The sequence below is a fragment of the Vipera ursinii genome (genome assembly GCF_947247035.1).
Source record: "Vipera ursinii genome assembly, chromosome: 3".
Lineage (NCBI taxonomy): Eukaryota > Metazoa > Chordata > Lepidosauria > Squamata > Viperidae > Vipera > Vipera ursinii.
In genome coordinates this window covers 37,359,488-37,379,150 of record NC_139516.1, presented here as the reverse complement: position 1 = coordinate 37,379,150, position 19,663 = coordinate 37,359,488, and the positions used below count along the sequence as shown (strand labels likewise).

Sequence of the window (19,663 nt, the reverse complement as noted above, 5' to 3'; positions counted from 1 at the left end):
GGAGACAACTGTAAAGAGTGTACTGGGAGATGAGGAAAATTGCTCCGTTTAATAGAAAAATATGGATTGTATGATTTTTTTGGAGAAAAAAATTAAAACACTTTGATTCTAGATCACATGAACTGGAAGTACATTGGGAGCTTGATAAGATTAACACAAATAAAAGAATGAATTTGTATTTTTGGTTTTTACATCATCCTTATTGTGATTGAGACCTTCAAAAATTATTTGTCTTTTAGCAAGAACAGTTTGCCATTCTATGATCTTTGTGACATCACATGCATGTACAAAAGAGGTGGAGCTTTTGATGCAATGCTGCATTCATCTCTGTATGAATCTACTGCTAGCAATAAATACTTGCCAGCATATCCTTTTCACTGGAAAAAACCCACAGCAAACCATCACTGACTTCTCTCTTGACTTCTTTTATTTGTCTTTGTTACTGACATTTAATTTCAAATACTATCACACAAATTCCTTCAGCACCTTACAAGAATATCAATAATAGCTTTATATATAACATAGAATGTTCTAAAGGCGTGTTCCCTCCAGAAAACAAGTGAATTGTTTGAAAGAAAAAAAACTATTGCATAAATGCTAATAATAGCAGCCAAACTTTGGTAGTTCCTCTTACAGGTCCAGTAATACTTTTATTCTGTGAACTTAGAAACAACACAGATAGAAAAAAATATATATGTATAAATTGATTTGCAGAGGTGGTAGACTGAATATATATATATATATATATATATATATATATATATATATATATATATATATGTATGTATGTATGTATGTATGTATGTATGTATGTATGTATATGTATATGTATATGTATATGTATATGTATATGTATATGTATATGTATGTATATATCTCCATAGTTCTAACAATTACCCAGTTGGGGAAGGTATGTAAACCTTCTTTTAAACAAAGGTTTACAGTAAAAATTTCTTCATAACCAACCCAGTTTTTATGGTGCTAACTGGTAACATTTAACAATATTATACGAGTTTCCAATTGCTTTGCATAAAACATAGATACCATACCAACGTTTTTATTTTTTCATGGATAGACTGCTAATTCAGATCACTAATTGGAGAATTCTAATAGGATTTTTAGCCATCTTCTGTTATTATGTGTTATCGAGCAATGGAAGGCTGAACTGTAAAATGCCTGAAGGGGCTATTTGTATTTTGTTGGAATAAATTTCATTCTCCTCTCCCACTACAGCAAAACAAGCAGGACCAATTGCCATTCAACAAAAGACTTTCTTCCAGAGGCATTTTGAAATATAAAAAGTAGGTCAACTGCAACTTACAGAAAATAGGTGAGCTTGACAGAAACAAACACCATATTAAATTATTGGATACCAAATAGCAATATTCATCTTAGTCACAGATGAGTTTAACAGGCAGTTTCAGAGCAGAACAATGCTGGCTTATTTTTTTATTCATTTAATAAACCTTGTTGCAAGACATCTAATTTCATATTGCTTTGCTCCATAGGAGCAGCTGGTTTAACCAACTAAGATGAGCACATTAGAATTGTTATTTATTAAGATTTATTTAACCATTTCTTCAAGCTGTGACCTCAATGAAAAAGTAATTCTAAATTCTTAAGAAAATGTATGGAAAATATGGCATTTGTATTGAAGTGAGGAAAAAGCACCTTCAATGGCCTTGCCATGCCTGTGTAGCACATCAGGGAATGTTTCTGCCCAAAACATGGGTTGCAGCATCTTCTCTCTCACGGTTTGATTTTCCATAACTAAAAAAAGAGAGAGAACAAAGTTAAGATTAAAATCAAAATAAATTTTAAACTGATGTTTAAGTCCATAAATAAGTTGCATCTGTACAGAACAATTTCCAAACAAGTAGTTTTTGTAATTCTACCTCCTTTATTTATTTTTATCCCGTTTTTATTTTATTTTTTTGTAAATTATTCAAGGCAACATGCGTACTTAGTTCTCCTTCTTTCTTCTGTTTTCCCAACAACAAACTCTGAGTTGGTTTGGCTGAGAGAGAGTGGCCCAAGGTAACCCAACTGGCTTTCATGCCTGAGGTGGGACTAGCACTCACAGTTTCCTACTTTCTAGCATGGGGTCTTCACCACTAAACTGTATTGTTAAGAAATCCTAAAAACTGGATTTCTGCCATGGATTCCTACTGCTTCAACAGCATCCCTGAAGACTTCTAACTGTACCCTAAATATTTTCTTGCAAAGAAGAATCATATACACAATTTGCCTATGAATACATACCCAAAATTTATTTAGATTCTTTGATACGATGTTTGTCTTTTGTAATTAACCATACAATACCCTTTTGGGTTGTGCTTACAGTTGTTTCAGAGTTTCCAAAGGTGCCCCCAAATACCTAAGAACTAAAAGTTACCACTCTTTGAAAATTACATGGGTTTGAAGCAGGAATATAAATTGTTTTATTTTCACAATTACACTGTTTTGATTATGTTTGAGCAGACAAAATATAGCCATTACGTAAACAACACTAGAGAAACAAGACAGCTGAGCTATCCTCAACAGGTACTTGGCAACACTTACTCTGATATTGAAGCCCAGCAAATCACTTATGATTCCAGAGACGGCCGAAAGGATCACTACTCGTGTAATATTGTAGATCAAGGGATTCACTGTCAATCCATATAGTCTAAACGGTGTATCTAGCTCCTGCGGTTATGAAACAGAATTATAATGCAGCAGCCTTGTTTTTATACAATAAAAAGATCTTTGAGCATCTTTTTAAAAAATATAGCATAAGAGTACAGGCAAAGAAGTGCAAATTTTTACTTTATTTTTACCTTCAAGAGTTTGGTGGAGAGTTTAAGGACGTTATTTACTAGTGTGAGCTGCTCCTTCTTGTTTGGTTTCTTTTCCATCTTTAAGTACAAATTTATCTGCAGGAAAGTTATTTAAATATTGTTTACTTTCCTTTACATTCCCTACACAGCTAGCATAAACATTAACAAAAGCAACTTTAATAAATGAAATCACTTTTTGTAACCAGTAAAAACATCGGCTGAAATATGGTTTGCTTTTTTAAAAAATCTAGAATGCTCAAATACCGTATATGCTCATATACAAAGTCAAGCTATCTGCCTTGATAACAACAGTATGATCATGAAATATATATTGTAATTGGGAAGGGGAGAGAAGGCAACAGCTACTTTTCCCCTGTATGAAAGACGTTGATGACAGGTTCTAAAAAACATTTTCCAAATAAAACATAAATATGTGCTTTAGTTGAAATATACTTTAAGAACCTGACCAACAGCAAAAAAAATTACATAAGTATGCAGCTTTTAATAAACAATAATTTGGATAAAAAATAACCCTATGGAAATTTGTTTCATAAGACTTATCTACAGACAAACTGAAGGAAAAAGGTAACAGTTTGCTAATTTTGGTCTTCAATTTTCACCAAACAGTGCCCATGCTTTACCCTCTACAGACATTTTTTGAAAATGAAGATACTGAAATTTGTTACAGCCCCTCTCCCCAAACCTTTTATCTTGGCATTATAACTCATACACTATTTTATTTATTTTTATTTTATTTTAATTCCATTTATATCCCGCCTTTCTCCGAAGACTCAGGGCGGCTTACAAGCTTAGCAGTAGCCTTCATTCTATGTATATGCCTGCTTATTAGGGCTTTCACACACACCCCAAGCGGCACTAAACAAAAGGCCTCCACAAAAATTATCCACTCTTTGATTTTTGTCTTGCAGTGCTTGGTTTTAAAATATGCTTTTCTTCAAGACTGACAAACTAAAGTTTACATATTGGGTGACTAATATTTTATGAACAGTTCAGGGATCTGCTACGACCAAAAGACAGCCTCTGGACATTTAACAAAATAAACAGCAAGTTAACAACTGAAAATTTGTATTTACCTTGCTATATTATTATTTTAGGTATTACTTTATTGATCTATCATAATGTCATAGAAATAATCAAAGAATCCAAAAGTACCTGTTCAGTAAGCAGAATTGAAATATTACTGTATTTCTTGTTGGTGTCAGAGCCGAGGGATGCCAAACGCAACAAGAATAAGAGCAGGGCAGTTTCCCAGATTAGGAATTCCCAATTGTAAGCAGCACTCAAGAATGTCTTGTGACCTTTTAAAACCTATGAAAAATAACACACAACAATCAGCAAACAGACTGTAAGTTAATTTTGTTCTAGAACAGAGCTTGGTTAATAATTTCACACAATTTAACACCGCATCCTGCACAGTAAGAACACCCTGTGTTCAGAAGACCTACAAGTTACTTCAGCACATGCTCTTAAAGCCAGGTTAGTTCAAACTGCAGGAAAAAAGGGGGATGTACTTGCAGAATGATTTTTTTTCTTTCATTTACTGAACTTTCTCTATCCTTCCTGTTGTAACTGTCCATATCCAAATTTCTCTAGCCATGGATACCTAACTGCAGATGCTGAGCTCTTCATTTTCCAACTTTCTAATACAAAATTCACACTTTTATATTCTAATCCACAGGTTTCCAGATCAAAATTATGAGGCTACAGTACAATAAATTGTACAATAAATTCCTGAAACTTATTTACAACCAGCCTACGAACCCCATAGAATCCAACCAACTGCACAGCCAGCCAAAGACAGCCCCAACCCCCAATCAACCCACAAAGCCCTTCTCCCCAGCAGTTCACCTCCCAATGACATTGACCTGATGTAACCTCCCCATCACAAGACCCATCACAAGACCCTCACTTGACACACCCACACCTGAAGCCCTTAAAAATAGAAATACTGTACATGACATAGACATCCTCTAAATGCTGCTGAAGATGTTACCTAGCCTGGTAACGAAACATTTGGAAACCAACCCACAAGCTCAGAGAATGAACCTTTACCCTCAAATTCCTGAAATATTCAAACGTTTGGCAAAAAAAAATATTGTGCATTGCTCTAGTATCTAAGATGTCTAGAGTTCCCCAAGGTTTAAAATGGCATACAAGCTGATAAACAAAACAATATGCTTCTTAGCACACAATGCATTTATTACAACAGAGGGACAGAGAAACAGACCAGACAAGTGGAATCTTCCTCAGTTTTGAATAAAGGTGAGTAATATTGTCCAATCACAAAATTCAAAAAAGAGTCCTCTGCCGCTCACTGTCCACTTTAACTTCAGTGTGCAAATCAAGTTTCATGCCTTCTACTATCAAAAAGATAAATGGCTATAATTGCAGAGTGTAGGTTTTCACAACTGCTATTTATTGGTTAAATGACTTCTGGGTAATGCTACATGAAACAATACATGCTGAATATGGTTAAGAAACTTTGGAGGTTTTTAAACTTTCTTCAACTTTTAACTTAATGTTTATGTCTATGCATTTGGGGGACAGAACTTTTGGGAGGACTTTTCATTGCATCTAGAATGTTTGTCTGACTTTCTAGCCCAGGTTAATGAGCCCCGGTCATTATGATGGTCTGTCATCCAAGTACTATCCAGATACTATCCTTACTTTTTTTTTTCCTGCTATGGGGTAATGGAAATGTTAAAGGCCCTATTTCCTGGCTGTATTGCTAACTAGCCAAATATCTCAGCTGGTATTTATTGTTTTAAAAAGCTTTGAATTTCTTAATTGTAATATATTTTTTGAATTGTAAGCCACTCAGTCATTGAATGAGATGGGTAGCTACAGAAATTGACTAAATAAATATTTATTTATTTATTCAATTTCTATAGCCACCCATCTCAGTCAATGAATCTGAGTGGCTTAGAATTCAATACCAAAAAAGGAGATTAACAATTGTGCAAGGTATCATACAGTATCCTTAATTGATATGCTAGCAGCACAATGCTTAGGATCATCTAACACAGTTTAAAGCCCTACAAGGAAAAAGCGATGGCAGTTTTCAAGCTGAATTTAGAAAAGGCTGACAAATATGAGACATTATTGATGATGCACCCTAGATAACTGAGAAAGCCAAAGGATATCAAAAGAAATCACTATGTATTTCACTGATTATAGAAAGGCCTTTAATTGTGCTTATCATATCGAGTTATGAAATGTGCTCAGAAAAATGGAAATTGCAGAAAATCTCACTGTTCTAATGAGAAACTTAAATACAGATTAGGAAGCCAGGGTAGGTGAAATAGACTGATCTTGATTCTTAAAAAAGTGTTAACAAGATTGAACACTTTCCCCTTATTTATACAAGCTGTATGATATACCTTAAAGTAAGCTGAATTGGAAGAAGATGAGTGTGGCTTTAAAACTGGAGGAAGAAAAATTGAATTGGGGGATGAACATGCTCTTAAAATTGGAAGAAACATCAATAGCCTCCACTATGTTGATGACACTAACCTGATAGCCAAAAATGCAAAGGATCTGAAAGCTCTAGTAATAAAAAATAAGGAATAAAATGAAAAAGAGGTCTAAAATTAAATACAATGAAGGCCAAACTGATAATAAGTAAAATAGCTAGTTATAGAATTGACAAAGATTGTAAATAGCTTTTAGGATCAGTCATCAAACGGATCATCAAACAAATCAATCCAGCGTTCTCACTTGAGGTACAAACAACCAGGCTAAAATCATTCTACTGCAGACACATTATGTGAAGGCCCAGCTCATTGGAGAAGGCTCTAATGGGAAAAATGGAAGGAAAGAAAAGAGGATAACCATCAGCAAGGTGGACAGACTTAGTTACAGTGGTGATGAGCGCACTGTTGTAAGACCAGAAGGACCAGATTAGGAATACATTGTCATGGAGAAAATCCAGGTTGTTACTATGAGCTGAAAACAACTTGATACCACATAATCCAGACATGTCAAACACAAGGCCCGGGGGCCGGATCCGGCCCACGAAGTGGTTTCATGCGGCCCGCAAAGCCATCCTGGAAACAGTGAGGGAATGGCCCCCACTGCCTTGGCCCTGGCCCAAAGACCCTCCTTCTGCCAGAGACCCTCAGATCTGTCCCACTCCTGCCCAGGCCCCCATAGGCACCCTTGATGCGAATGATGTAGAGCTGGCCATGCCCACCCAGGAGGCCATACGCACTCTAGCCATGCCCACCCAGTAGGCCACGCCCACCCTGGCCATACCCACCCGGCCCCTTGAAGGCAACCGCAATGCTGATGCGGCCCTCAATGAAATGTTTGACACCCCTGACATAATCAGTCACAGCATATCAGTTTTAATTTACTGAATTGTCTGAAAAGTACCTCATTACAAAAAATGTATCTCGTTACAAAAAATTACCAACAGCACAAATGAGAAATCCTTGAAGACTCTCAAACATCACCCTCAACTTAATATAAATCCATCCTACTGTATGTGTTATTGATGGTCAATAAATAAACCCAGAGATCTTACCTGTGCACAGCATATGAAAGCAATTGAAAGAGCCAGTAAGAATATGGAGGATACAACTACATCAACAGATCGTTGAGGGCCTCGCCTCTGGCAAAACAAACATACAAAATTAAAATAATACAGAATTACATATAAAGAGCGAAAACCAAATCATCTCCACAATCTGAATCTTTTGTTTAAGGCTGAGATTTCAGTGCTTTTATACCACTTACCTTTAAGAAGGAGCGAAGTGATAACCAGATTTTAATGTTTTCTACTTTCTTGAGTCTGAAATGTGGGATTTCATATTTCCTTGCTTTCCGAGCAGAGGTAATGTGACTAAAAAGTTTAGCAACCAGAAAACGCTGCAAAGAAAAGTGTCAATCAGAGCAAATTACATGCATTATCATTTGAAAATGATAGGCAGATTGTTTCTGACTGCTACTTTTCAAAAGCTTTTGCCATGTGGCAAAAGCAAGAGACAGTGACAGAGAGAAGTGCTTTCATTAGCAGTCATGTGGTTCTTTTATTTTTTTGACAACTAAGACTAACCTGCTTGTAAGTCCTCTCAGCAACACACATCATGAAGAAAAACATCCAGGTGAGGCAAAGGCGCTCCAGAAAGATGATCATTGCAAGGATGATTATAGGGGGGAATGGAGGACCCCCACAAAAGATATGCAAAACTTCTTTTGCAGTCAAGGACCACAATTGCTCAAAGGTCTTTGAGTGGAAGAGTCGATAGAGGAAGGGAAGGAAAGCTAAACCAATGGTAACAATATTGCCCAGCCATTGGTAACCAGATCCTTGGTGAAAGGCATTGACCTAAAGGTGGGGAAACCAATATCAGCACTGTACATTGAGACATACAAACCATTGCATTATGAATTAGTGTGCTGCATCTAAAAATGCAGCATTACATAAGAATGGAAATTCAACATTAGATTCAACTCAGTGAAGATGAGACTGCAAAATGGCATACATGTAAATTTGCAATCATATGAAAACAATTTTCAATTGTTCCAACTTAAAATATCTACTGTATTCCTCCAAAATCGCAGATTATCGTATTAGCCACCCAGAGCCCCTCGCTGAGGGAGGTGGGCGGCTCAGAAATATCTAAAACAAACAAACAAACAAACAAATACACAATTTGCTTGTGGATACAGAACAAGCTGCACAGAATAGAGCTGCTAGTTTTTCTATAAGAATATACTGAATGGACATAATCCTTACCCTGCTCATGATGATTCCACTGATCTCCAGAACAGACATGTCTACTTTCTTGCACTCATTCCCCTCCCAGATGAGTGCACTCACTTTGGTAGAAGCAGGACTTGTATTCTGCAGCCAGAACAAGTGATTCTGAGGAAAAAAATGCATACTGATGCCATATTCTGTCAAGTCTCTTCTAATATGGGGAAAAATGACTTCAAAACACCTCATTTAATAATTCTGAGCAAACATTTTACCATTAGTTTAGTTTAGTTTATTGAATTTATATACCGCCCTTTTCCCATAGGAAAAGGGCGGTTTACAAAGTATTTAAAAATGTCAATACAATACAAAAGTTAAAGACAGTTAAAATAATTAAATTTAATCCCTGAACAAATATAAAACCCCATTTAAAAACTCTCAGCCTGTGCCGGAAAGCTCAAAGAGCCAGGTCTTCAGGTCCTGGCGGAATGACCGAAGGTCGGGGGCAGTCCTAAGCTCCACGGGCAGCTGGTTCCAAAGGGCAGGCGCACCCACTGAGAAGGCTCTCCCCCTGGGTGTTATCCACCGGCGGCACCCTGAGAAGGCCCTCCATGTGGGAACGCACAGGACGAAGGGAACTTGCTGGCAGCAGGTGTTCCCTTAAATATCCCGGACCCAAGCCATTTAGGGCTTTATAGGTCATCACCAGCACCTTGAATCTCACCCGGAGGGCAACTGGAAGCCAATGCAGCTCGCAGAGTAGAGGTGTTAGATGGGAGTATCGGGAAAACCCCATCACAACTCACGCAGCAGCATTCTGCACCAGCTGAAGCCTCCGAGTGGTCCTCGAGGGCAGCCCCATATAGAGAGCGTTGCAGCAGTCTAAACGGGAGGTCACGAGCGCATGGGTGACTGTGCGTAGGGCATCTCGGTCCAGATAGGGTCACAACTGGCGCACCAGGCGAACCTGGGCAAAAGCCCCTCTGGTCACGGATCCTATGTGATCTTCAAAACTGAGCCGTGAATCCAGGAGGACACCCAAGTTGCGAGCCCTATCAACGGGGGGGGTAACACCTCACCCCCCATCATTAAAGATGGAATAGTCTGGTTAACCTGAGATACCGGTATGCACAGCCACTCAGTCTTGGCAGGATTGAGACAAAGCCTGTTTCTCCCCATACAGACCTGGACCGCCTCCAGGCAATGGGACATCACGGCGAGGGCATCACTGGGTTGGTTCAGGGTGGAGAAAAAAAGTTGGGTGTCATCAGCATACTGATGATACCCCACCCCGAAACCACGAATGATCTCGCCTAGCGGCTTCATATTGATGTTGAACAGGATGGAAGAGAGAACAGACCCCTGAGGAACTGCATAAACGAGAGGCCTCGGGGCGGATCTCTGCCCTCCCGTCAATACCGATTGCGAGCGGCCCAGGAGATAGGAGAACCACCGTAAAACGGTGCCTCCCAATCCCAACCCCCTGAGATGCTGCAGTAGGATACCATGGTCGATGGTATCAAAAGCCACTGAGAGGTCTAATAGGACTAGGACAGAGAAACAACCCCTGTCCCGAGCCCGCCAGAGATCATTCACCAGCACGACCAATGCCGTCTCCGTGCTGTGACCGGGCCTGAAACCCGATTGGTACGGATCCAGATCATCAGTTTCCTCTAGGAACAGAGGAAGCTGATGCACCACCACACTCTCAACAACCTTCGCCAGAAAGCAAAGGTTGGAGACTGGACGATAGTTATTTAAAACAGCTGGGTCCAGGGCAGGCTTCTTGAGGAGGGGTCTCACCACCGCCTCTTTCAAGCCAGTGGGGAAGATACCCTCCTTCAAGGAAGCAGTTATTACTGCCTGGAACTAGCTTCGTGTCTCCTCCCGAGCCGCATAAACCAGCCAGGAGGGGCATGGGTCCAACAAACAGGTGGTGGAGCTCAGCCTCCCCATAATCCTGTCCACATCATCAGGGGAAACAGGATCAAACTCAGTCCAGATAACATGCTCAAGACTGTCCGATTCAAAAGATGGCACCTATCTGAGCAAGCATGAATGTTAGTCTAACTTTTATCCTGACTGAGCATTTTAATCTTCCGTTGTCTGTAACAGAAACCTGAAATATTTGATAATTAAAAAAATAAGAACTATTAACAGTTGTTGTCTGATGTCACTATATTCCAGGTAATGGCATCCAGTATTTCCCTAGTATTTTTTTTAATCGCGAACTCCTTATAGTCAGTTTATTTATTGATTGACTGATTGATTTATCAAATGGGTATAGAGGTCTATCTCACAAAACTTGATTCTGGGTGGCCCACAACAATCCAATAAAACAACACACAATAATCCACATTAAAATTAGTATTATCAAAACAAATACTCAACCTTAGGCAAAGAGAGGATAAGAACAGCTACCTCAGCAATGAAGTCAATGAAGCATGTTTCCAGTTTTCTGGGAGCCCCAGGCCCGATAACATAACCAGGTCTTAAGGAACTTCTGGAATGTCAAAAGGGATGGCGCTAATCTAATTTCAGGGAGAAGAATGTTCCCTAAGTGGGCATCATAGCAGAGAAAGTCTATTTCCTGGGACCCACCAAATGTTATGTGCCAACCAATGGTACCTACATGTCTTCTATGCCAAATCTAATGGGATGGGTTGATGTAACCAGAGAGAGGTCCTACGACATGAAGGGCTTTAAAGTTAAAACCAACATCTCTATTTAGACTCAGAAGCAAACTGGCAGCCAAACTGCGGAACAAAGGTGTAACATACATTGTTCTAGGAGCACACATAACTGCCCACAATTGTACCAGGTGAGGCTTCTGGATACTCTTGAAGGGCAGCCCCATGCAAAGCTGCAGGTGACTAGGCATGAGTGACTGTAAGCAGGGCCTGCTGATCCAGGAACAGGTGCAACTGACACATAAGACAAAGCTATGCAAACTCCTAATGGTGACTGCCACCTGGCTTTTTGAACAGGAAACATGAGCCTAAGTGGACCCCAAAATTGAACACTGTCCTGAGCAGTGCCATCCCATCCAGCACCAAAGATGGCACAGTCTGGAACCAGGCGCCCCACAAACCCAGGGTCTTTAAGTCTTACCAGAGTTCAACCGAAACCTGTTGTTCCCACTCGACCCTCACAGCCTCTAACATTTTGGGATGCTTTTCCGTATTAGCTGCTCTATTATTTTTTTCTATGGGATGCTGGGGCTTAGAAAGTGTGGCCAGTGGCCAGGTGGGGGAGACCTCTACAGTAGAATGGCAGGCTTCTATGGAGTTTTTCCCCCTGCAAGAGTCAAATTTGCCTGTCCTATAGGTGGAAGGAGGAGGAAAGAAGGGAAGGAAAGAAGGAAGAGAATGTAGGTCCACCTGTATTGAGTACCATGGTAAATGATTTTTTTTCTCTGGGTGAAAATCAAGGGATATATTGGGGGGGATGAATGAGGGGAGCCCTCTTCCTGCTGGTGGAAGCAGCAGGGGAGGAAGTCTCTGTGTCTTTGGATATTTGAATGTATTTTTAATGTTTGGGTGTGAAAGCTTGTGGCGAGGTTTGGGCTGGGCGCTCTGTTAGTGGCAAGAACTGTTGGGACTAAAGTGCTCCAGGATAACCCATCTTCTCTTTCCAGGGATATGACAAGAGACAGGGAGACATTAAATGTTTTCTATCTGTAATAAATGGCTATAATCACATCTACCTTTTGGTTGAAGGCACTTAGTAAGGAAATTAATAGGTGCATCATCAAATCAAGAACACCTTTTTCAGTGCCCTTGAGTTAATGCTGCTATCCGAGAAAGAATACTGGCATAGTTTCAGATTCAAATAGGAAAAGCTGGTTTAGATTAGGTGAGGACAGGCACACAGTACCTAATAATATCCTGTAACAATCTGATAGTTTCCTGGATTTCCTGATTTCCACCATATAAGCCCAGGAAAAGACATAGCTTCTTTAAGAAGTCACCAAGAGGTGCTACATGAGTACACCCATGTTCTTCAAATCACCTTATCCTTATGCATGTGGAATCTTGCATTTCATCAATGTGCAATCAATATCTGAAAACCTTTGTTTTAATTCCATATTCCTGTGGTTACACAGTATGTTACAGTATGTCTAAATTAAACTTTTTTTTAATTCTTGCTAGATGGTAAACCATCTCTATTGAAAAATCCATTTCATTTACTCAAATAAAATGGCACCGAGAACTTATACAGTTGGACAAAAATCCATAAAAAACTAGTACCACAGCTTGTTGCCGGAGAACATGAAAAGGAATTTCTAGTACTCTCCCAATGTTTTATTTGCTTAAGCTACCGTCACAAGGAGGAACGTTTTGCATCTTACAGACCTGCTGGAAAACGTCATCCTTCAGATCTCGTTTGCTTGCTTTCCTGTCTTTTCCTTTTGCTTCCTCACTGTCACTGGTGAAAGAGGATCGGTATTCAGGTCCGTGAAGCAAATCATCCCATAACATATCTTCTGTCTCAGAGTCATGACGAGTACTTTCCGAATCTCTATGAGAAACACTACCGCTTTGAGATTCACTACTATACTGGGCTTTGGACTCCTATGAGGAAATGTTCAGAAAATAATTATTGCAATCCTAATTCAATTAAAACCAATCACTGAAATTTTTATGATAAGTTACTAATAAGATGCTAATAAGATACTCATGTCAATCTTTTAATTCATTTAAGTTACAATGGTGCAGGTAACTGAAATGGGTGGCTATATTAAATCAGAATAATAAATAATTTTTGAAAAGCCCAGTCCCATGGAAAGGTACCAACAAAATCCCAGTAACCTCCTTTATCATGAAAATTGTCTGACACAGGTTTGTACTTGTCCTTTTATCTTTCTAAATACCACAAAATATTAGTGTCAAATATTCCAATTCATCAGTGCTGCAGAAAAGTTCGAGTAAGTCCTAAGATACTAATCAAGAACATAACACGATTATTGGTATGATAGAATAGATATACCTACTTCCTGATGTCAAATACAATAAGTGCTATAATGGATTATTGAACTATACAAAAATATTGAAATATTAATAAAACATAGAAACAAAAACATGGAACATATTTCTATGTAGGGATTAATTCTGAAACATAAAAATGTTGTTTTGCAAATGAGTTTATGTCCTGCTCTACCACTTGTATTAAACCAAGAATGTTCTACAGAGTAATATCAGCATTTAGTTCACTCCATAACAGCTGAGAAATAAAGGAGAGTTCTTCCAGACTATATGAGAAGTTTTTTTGCCAATGTAATTTGACTGCCTGCTGTTTCAATTTCAAGGGCACAATTCCCAAGGACTTCAGAGATCTCAAATACTCTGTCCTTATGTGAAACTATAATGTGCTAATTGGTTTTGATTTAACACACTGAATAAACTCAGCTATCAGGCTTATCATTAAATGTTCACTATTATCTATTCCCCCAAATATGATTAAAACATGGCTCATTGACTATGTCATTATTCCAGCTCTACTCTCAGATGATGCTGAGAAGAATCTTAAATCAAAATAATGAAAAAAGGATCAGCTACATCCAGGATCTTCACTTCACAGAAGACAAATTGTAATTTTTAATTCTGAATACCTCTTGAGGAATTGTTAGTTCAAGTTCTGATTCCACTAGGCTGTCCGAATCTTGCATAGATTTCACAACCTCCTTGACCTGCCTCAGATCACAAAAAGAATGAGTGAAGAACTAAAATGCAGTAAATCTTCAAAGCAAAAACGATGTTATATACTGTATCAAAAATACAACATTCTATTGTATTGTACTTATTCAAAAGACAAATATATATGTGTCTATAAGTAGTCCTGGTTTACCAACTGCCTTGTTTAGTGACTGTTCAAAGTCATGATGGTTAAAAAAAAACCAGCTTTGCAACCAGTCCTCACATTTATAGTTATCACAGTATCCCATGATCATGTGATCACCCTTTGCAAACTTCACAATCGGCTTTCACCAAACAGAATTAATGGAGAACATAAAAGTGAAATTGCAATGTAATGTCTTACTTAACAACTGTGGTGATTTGCTTAATGACAAAAGTAGAAATGACATAAATCCACTGTAGTCATGTGATTTTTTCATTCAGTCACCACAATGCTTAGTGACTGGGTTGACAATCCCAATTATGATAGGTAAGTGAGGACAATATATGTGTACATATGTATCCAAATAACTGGGCTCTCCAGTTATATCTATGAAGAGAATCCACTCTTAGAAGACCTTCACTCTTCCTTGTTTTTTCACTTGCTATACTGCTGACTGGAGGAATATGGTCTTTTCTTGCAAGTGATACACACACACACACACACACACACACACACACACACACACACACACAAACAAACTACCAGGAACCTCCTAGTCAGGATGGGAGAGTGGCAGTTAGTAAGAAGAAACAGTTTACTTTCCTAACTAGAAATGGATGCTTCAGCAATACTCACTTAATAAAATAGACTACATTAAATTATTATGCTTTGGAACTGTTAGTTATCAAGCCAAGAGGGAGACATACAACACTGGACCTAATCCTAAGGGATACTCAAAATCCCGACCAAGAACTGAATGTTATATAATCCGTGCTATGAATTGTGATAAATAAATATCAAGAACAATAAACACTATTCTTCTTCACATGCATAGTGCATAGTTAAACTGGAATTCAGTGCTGGAAGCTGTGGCAATATTGGCCTATTTGGATAGTTTTAAATAGGGAGAGAGGTTCATGGAGGATGAGGTTATAAATGACCATCATTTTTTATGGATGTTTACCATATCCTGAATCACAGACAGCGTGACTGACAAATGACAGCAGAAGAAGGGTTCTTGCTTTCCAGACCATTTTTCTGACTTTTACCCCCCAAAAATTGAACTATTCAGGCCCATGACCTCATCCTGAATTCAGCTGAAATTTTTACACAAGTATGTCCAAGGCAGGAATAGAAACTAGTTAAAATATAATTCCATGATATTTTGTAGTAGTACCAAATGGCCCTGTCTGCCAAATCTTCTCTGCCCAGCAGCAATTGGTTTTGCTTTAAAAATGGGACTCTAAATGGGTGGAAATGCTAAATATATAATCTTAGATCATTTGTTTAATGTCACCACTATTATAGTTATCTTTATCCATCTAGAAAACATAATATAGAGACACTGAACAATAATTTTTAGTTTGCTTCCAGAGATCCCTAAATAAATAGGTAAAGGTAAAGGTTCCCCCGCACATGCGTGCTAGTCGTTTCCGACTCTAGGGGCCGGTGCTCATCTCCGTTTCAAAGCCGAAGAGCCAGCGCTTGTCCAAGGACATCTCCGTGGTCATGTGGACGGCATGACTAGACGCCAAAGGCGCACGGAACGCTGTTACCTTCCCACCACAGTGGTCCCTATTTTTCTACTTGCATTTTTACGTGCATTTTTACCAAGGAGTATAAATTTTGAACATTATAATCTACTAGTTCAGGGCTAGGGTTAGGGTTAATAATTATTACACTTCTTTTCTGCTGTCCTGCAGATATGGGTGTATTAGCTAGTAATTCTAGGAGTTGCTGTCCCAACACAAATGGAGCACACAGCAGTTAAAAGGCTGGCTTCATCTCTTCCTTAATTTGATAAAAGTGAAATGCATTTGTTGCCTAAGTTAAGTGGGATAACAGTTTTTGACAACACTTACCTGTGACACTGACTGATTTGTTGAGGCAGATGGAGAAATAAGAGAAGACTTTTTGCCCTGATCTTCAGTTACAATTATACTAGGGCCACCTTCTACGCTTCTGCGCAGCAGAACTACCTGACCAGCATTATCTGGTTCCTCCTCGCTTGACAATTCATCAGAAATGCCTGACTGTCTAGAAATAGTCTAAAAGAACATTAATCAGGATTAACATCAAGTGGGTGAGACAGTTTCACATTCATGCAACCTATTTATACCATAGGAACTAACCAGTAACAATTTATTCTATAGCAGTACATACAAAATATACGTCAACACAGACAAATGTATACTGTAATGATGTTGCACACTACATGGCTGCACAGTGTAGAAAGAATTATTCTAATGACATACTTGAAATCTCCCTCACAAACACTCCAGTTTACTTAATGTAGGACAGCTCCATAGCTGTGGACCCCTCTGTTTTCCTGCAGGGAATTCCATATAGAGGTAGTCCTCGACTTACAACAGTTTGCTTAGTGACCTTTCGAAGTTACGACAGCACTGGAAAAAAGTGACTTGTAACCATTTTTCACACTTATGACTGTTGCAGCATCCCCAGGGTCATGTGATTTACATTCAGATGCTTGACAACTGGCTCACATTTATGACGATTTCAGTGTCCCGGGGTCAGGTGATCACCTTTTGCGACCTTCTGACAAGCAAAGTTAATGGGGTAACCAGATTCACTTAACAATCAGGTTACTAACTTATCAACTGCAGTGATTCAATTAACAACTGTGATAAGAAAAGTCATAAAATTGGGCAAAACTCACTTAACAAATTTCTCACTTAGCAACATAAATTTTGGGCTCAACTGTGGTCGTAATTTGAGGACTACCTGTATACCTTCACTATTATGACTGAAAAGTAATGTTAAACTATGATCTAGTAGATTGGGTTTTGAATTTTTTTATCTGTGAAACTCATATCATTCCTTTCAGCCTAGCTTAACTCCTATAACTGCAATAAGGCCAAAATGAAGAGGATCCATGTGCAGTATGGCAAGCTTATTTCCTTGAAGGAAAGTTGAAATAAAAATTATAGATGTTTTATTCTCCTTCCTGAATCCCAACTAAATTGCTGTATTTTAAAAACTGATAACAATCATCATTTCAATCCAAGCTGCATTGTTGGAAGAAGTTAATTTTAAGTTTAAAACAGAAAAAATACTGTTTATTTTATGGCAATCAGGAAATAATATAATTATGTACAGAAATTATATTATGTAATTGTATTATATTTTATTTTCTATAATTAAATGATAATAATATTATCTGTATAATGATAAAAATGTTTTGGAGAGGTTTTCCATATTTTTCAAAATTCAGATGAGTGGGTAAGATTTAATCTATGTGCTATTGTTCATACTGAGAAAATTTGACATTTGCATCAAGCAAACTCATCAAGTTCAAACTTTACCTGTTTTCTATCGACATTTAACTGCATTTCAGAATCCTTCGATCGTTGAAAACTGTGTTCAGATCTGGAAATCCTGCGTTTTATACCACTGCTATGCTCTATTTCAGACCCTTTATCAGTTACCCGTTTTCCCCTTTTCACCCTATGGAAGGAAATGTATATCTTCCTTATTCACACTTTTAAAATCAAGACACAGTTGAGAAGACACAGAATTTTCCATGATTTCCTCACATTAAACTTGCAGAATTATGAAAATCAAACTGTAAGTTTCAAATCCAATCCTCATTACACAGAAGATGAAATTTCTGCTTAATTATTTTAAAATCTATCAAAACTTAAAATTATTAAAAAATTGACCTTTGCCATCTATCTGACAGAGAATGTGCTGAGAGAAAATAAAGGAATAACATTTTTCCCATTCTTCCTGATAATACTTTTACGTTAAGCAAGGCAATATCAGGCACTTCATTGGCAAATCAAAGTTACACACACACTATTGGATGCTGGACTAGGAACAAGGCAATAATAATTTAAATTCCTCCTTAAATATGAAGGCTCTGATGAGTTTTGAGTCATTCATGTCTTAATAGAATCTACTTCGTAGGACTGCTGTAATTTGTAAAACTGGGGAGGGAAAACTTTTAAGCTATCGGAGATGCCTCATGGAATGTGGTATAAAAATATAAATGAGATAGGACTGAAGAAAGATGAGAATCTAGCAGTTCTAGAAAGACAATTTGACAGACCCTTTTCAGAAATGCACATAACTGGCCATAATAAATTACATGATGTAATCTTGGAGCAATATTGGAATTAGAGTTAAAAGCCAGTTAAAATTTCAGTCGTATCTTCTAAACAAGCTATTACCAACCGTACCCCTCCCTGCTCCTTCGGCGCAATACTGAATCAAACAAGCTGCTGATCCTGGATGAGGACTCCAGTGGCTCCTCGCTTCTGCTGATTTTGTCAGAGGAAGTATAGACGTCACCTCCTGCAAATTTGCGTATTTTTCTAGATTAAAAAAATAGCATAAATTTGAGTTTGATAATAAATCTTTCCCTCTTCAAACATGCAGAATTTTTAACATATCTGTACCAGAGAATATAAATATTACCAGATGCCAATTATGAATAAAATACACATTCATAAAGATATATCTTTTGAGATTGCCATAGGATTTAGGATGCTAAAATACCACATAAAGGAATTAAGTGTCTATAATGCCCAGAAACACCTTGTAGGGAAGATAGGTGGCATAGAAATTTGATTAATAAATAAAATAAATATGTGCATATGCCCATTAATACGAGTAAAAGGAAAGAATCTATAAGCCCAGAGTTGCTCTATGAGGGAAATGGGAGGTTTATAAAGTGAGAAATAAATAAATACATATTTATGCATGTAATAATGAAAATGAGACTTATCCCAGTTTCTTTTCACTTGGTTCTAGACTGAATTGATGATTCTGGTATGTCAAGCTATTTTCCAAAGCACCTGAGGGCAGGACAAGAAGCAACGGATGGAAACTAATCAAGGAGAGAAGCAACCTAGAACTAAGGAGAAACTTCCTGATAGTTAGAACAATTAACCAGTGGAACAACCTGCCTCCAGAAGCAGTGAATGCTCCAACACTGGAAGTTTTTAAGAAAAGACTGGACAGCCATTTGTCTGAAATGGTATAGGGTTTCCTGCCAGAGCAGGGGGTTGGGCTAGATGACCTTCAAGGTCCCTTGCAACAACATCATCATCATCATCATCATCTTATTATTATTATTATTATTATTATTATTATTATTATTATTATTATTATTATTATTATTATTATTATTATTATTATTTATTTTCACTACCCATCTGTATATTACCTCAAAAATGTTAGCAACAAAGTATGTTAAAACTTCCTCCATGCATGAAATGAGGAGGGTTTAAACTGTGGCTAATATCACCTTTAATTTTCTGTC

The 19,663-nt window shown here is 37.9% G+C and overlaps 1 protein-coding gene across 1 annotated transcript in view; it reads right to left on the bottom strand.

The window, feature by feature from the left end:
• Window positions 1-409: 409 nt before the first annotated feature.
• PHTF1 (putative homeodomain transcription factor 1) overlaps window positions 410-19,663 on the bottom strand; it is a 33,658-nt gene continuing 14,404 nt past the window's right edge. The window contains exons 9-21 of the mRNA XM_083359736.1: window positions 18,579-18,713; window positions 17,703-17,844; window positions 16,242-16,427; window positions 14,153-14,230; window positions 12,897-13,115; window positions 8,581-8,709; window positions 7,897-8,169; window positions 7,578-7,709; window positions 7,366-7,452; window positions 3,993-4,148; window positions 2,820-2,915; window positions 2,563-2,688; window positions 410-1,770 (exon numbers count right to left, since the gene is read on the bottom strand). Of these exons, the coding sequence (XP_083215862.1) occupies window positions 1,750-1,770; window positions 2,563-2,688; window positions 2,820-2,915; window positions 3,993-4,148; window positions 7,366-7,452; window positions 7,578-7,709; window positions 7,897-8,169; window positions 8,581-8,709; window positions 12,897-13,115; window positions 14,153-14,230; window positions 16,242-16,427; window positions 17,703-17,844; window positions 18,579-18,713 (1,780 nt within the window). The 3' untranslated portion in view covers window positions 410-1,749. The remainder of the gene's footprint in view (window positions 1,771-2,562; window positions 2,689-2,819; window positions 2,916-3,992; window positions 4,149-7,365; window positions 7,453-7,577; window positions 7,710-7,896; window positions 8,170-8,580; window positions 8,710-12,896; window positions 13,116-14,152; window positions 14,231-16,241; window positions 16,428-17,702; window positions 17,845-18,578; window positions 18,714-19,663) is intronic.